The sequence below is a fragment of the Apaloderma vittatum genome, unplaced genomic scaffold (assembly GCF_000703405.1).
Source record: "Apaloderma vittatum isolate BGI_N311 unplaced genomic scaffold, ASM70340v1 scaffold10981, whole genome shotgun sequence".
NCBI classification, from domain to species: Eukaryota; Metazoa; Chordata; class Aves; order Trogoniformes; family Trogonidae; genus Apaloderma; species Apaloderma vittatum.
Window position 1 is genome coordinate 85,511 of NW_009700816.1, and position 2,596 is coordinate 88,106.

The 2,596-nt window shown below is 38.3% G+C and overlaps 1 protein-coding gene across 1 annotated transcript in view; it reads right to left on the minus strand.

The window, feature by feature from the left end:
- DIP2A (DIP2 disco-interacting protein 2 homolog A (Drosophila)) overlaps positions 1–2,596 on the minus strand; it is a 102,494-nt gene that overhangs the window by 77,291 nt on the left and 22,607 nt on the right. Inside the window, exon 2 of the mRNA XM_009878885.1 lies at positions 276–298. Coding sequence (XP_009877187.1) covers positions 276–298 — 23 coding nt within the window. The remainder of the gene's footprint in view (positions 1–275; positions 299–2,596) is intronic.

The window sequence follows — 2,596 nt, forward strand, 5'->3', positions numbered from 1 at the left end:
CAACATATTGGTGAAGAGCATACCAAAGCAAACTATGGAGGGGGAAAAAAAAAAAAAAAAAAAAAAAAAGGCATGAATTACATATATATATATGGATTGAGTAGAACAGCCTACACCTGAAAGTTTTTCTCAATTCTGTTCACACAAGGAATGAAAACTTAATGTCTGGAAACCACAAGAGGAGGAAAAAAAAAAATAAAAATCTGTGAGTTTTAACATACTTGGTGCTTGAATGGATTTAGGTTTTACATTTGACAGAACTCCAAGAACACTACCCTGTGCTATTTCTAAGGCCTCTCTGACACGGTTGTCAGGTGTGCAGTAAAGAGCTGACACCAGAGCTGGGACTTTGCTGGGTCTCTGTTTTTATCCCTACTGAAGTCTTCTGCAGGCACACAGCAGAATCAAGAGTTATGAGGGCAATTCAGAGAAATACAGAGCATGATTTACATGAGATTCATGGAGATGAGGCTGTAAGATTATATGTTATTAGTAATTTTTAATTCATCCAGACAAGTGGCATGACTCGGGTATGCAGAAGAGAGAAGCCCTTTGTCTCAGTCAGGTTTTACATAGAAAAGTTCTTACTCTGTATTTTAAAATGTTTCGTGGGTAACTGCCTTAGTAAACAAGGGTTGATTTGGTGTTTTGTTTTTTATCTAGTATTGTCCATAGCACTATGTGCTCTACACACACTTCCTCAAACATCCACCTCCCTCTACAACAGAGGACGCTGCTAACAGAAACAAAGTCACTTCATTCTACCACCCCTGCAGTTGGATGAATACGTATCACTTAAGGTTACTGACAGCATGCCAAAACAAGCAATGAGAGCTTGAAGACACTGTTCAAAACAGCTAAGAAAAAAAAATACGCAAATCCTGGAATGCTTCAATCATTGCGGGTATTTCAGACTACAACCAAACAGAATTTGTCAGTTTATCCTGTGTAAATGTTTCATATCAAATTTCAACTTAAGATAGAAATGCTTTAGTTACTGTTTTCCTTGAGCAGACAATATTTTAGCAGAAGAAATATACAGAAATACAATATCTATCTACCTATGTTATACAATTATTGCAAAACAAGAATGAAATCAAAACAAAACTAAAAGCACAAATGCCCAAGCAAATTTGTGTGCCTGGGAAGAGCTGATCAAAATGACAAATGACACTCAGTAAGTCATTTCTACAAAGAATGAAAAAGGACATTATCAAAACAATACAGTTTCCAGTTATGAAAGAAAAACCCCATCAGTCAAGAAGCACCAACAGGAAGAACAGTTTATCTTAAGAGCAATCACAGTAGATTTATGGAGTAAAAAATGCTGTATATAACATAAATTTGCCATACCGTAACTTCAGTGAGGACAGCAATTTTCACAGCTCCGTAAATGATTCAAGTAATCCTTAAATGAAATCTCTACACAGATCAGCTACCTTGCCAGGTATCACTCAACTGAAGAGGTGTGCCATTGAAGCAGCAGATCAAAGGACAGGGTCGAAAACAGTCTCATTTAAACCACATGACCTCAAACTTTGACATCACGCTGCATTTGGAAATTCTTTGATTTTGCTGGTATGCTGACTTCAATTTTCCTTGAATCGGGTTAAGAAAAGTCCAAAGTCAAAAGCATCTCTGTCGACTTTTCACAGCCCCACTGGCAAGTCAGCCTTTGCTGCCCAGGAAAGCTTTTCTTTGTTCCTTTCTCAAAAGCTTGGGGGTGGATTGCTCCTAACAATTGCTTCCCACCCCCTCACCCTCACAGCCTCAGTGGGATTAACCCATCATTTGGGGTTCTTTGTGATCCCTCACCTCTTCCAAAAAGAGCTGCTTAGGCACATCTGGCAGGTTGGGGCCACAGCTGCTGTCATTTAGCCTCACTTTCTCCTTAGTTATTAGATTACACAAAAGCAATATGAGGTTCCTCAGTCTCAACAAACCAGCTGGGAAGCCTGGATAAAGCTAGATACCGCATCAAGCTGTTAGTTCTCTGCCTGAAATATCTGACATAGTGCTAAGTATATCAGAGGCTCCAAGAAAACTAATCTAGAGAGAGATGAAACTTTTTGCATTACTTAAAATTATCTATAAAAATTATCTTCTTAATTGGTGCACATGGAATTTGTCATGCAGTTATCCCAAATCTAACCAGGTATGGTTTTATTTCACAATGTTAACACTATAGAACAGAATCTTAATGCTAAATTAACTAAATAAAAAGTACTTGCATTTTATTGGGTTTTTATGAATCATTTTTGTATTGGCTATTCACTTGCTGGGTTCCAAAATGTCAGCTATTTTAACTCTGAAAAGTGGTGAACACTGTAAATGCTTCAATGCTCTTAACAAAACACAAGAAAACAAGCACACGCTTTACTGCCTAGAAACAACCGCCATGCCTCACTGCGCCGCAAAATCCTCACACTGCAAAATCCCGGCTTTGTAATCTCAAGTATTTTATGGTAGCTCTACCCACTGAACACCAATGCTTGCAATATGTAGTTTATAACCAGCGTGTCTAACAGAGAACATTATTTCCTTGATCATCACCTGAAAAGGACACCCACAAGCAGCCTCTCCTCTTCAAGTGCAG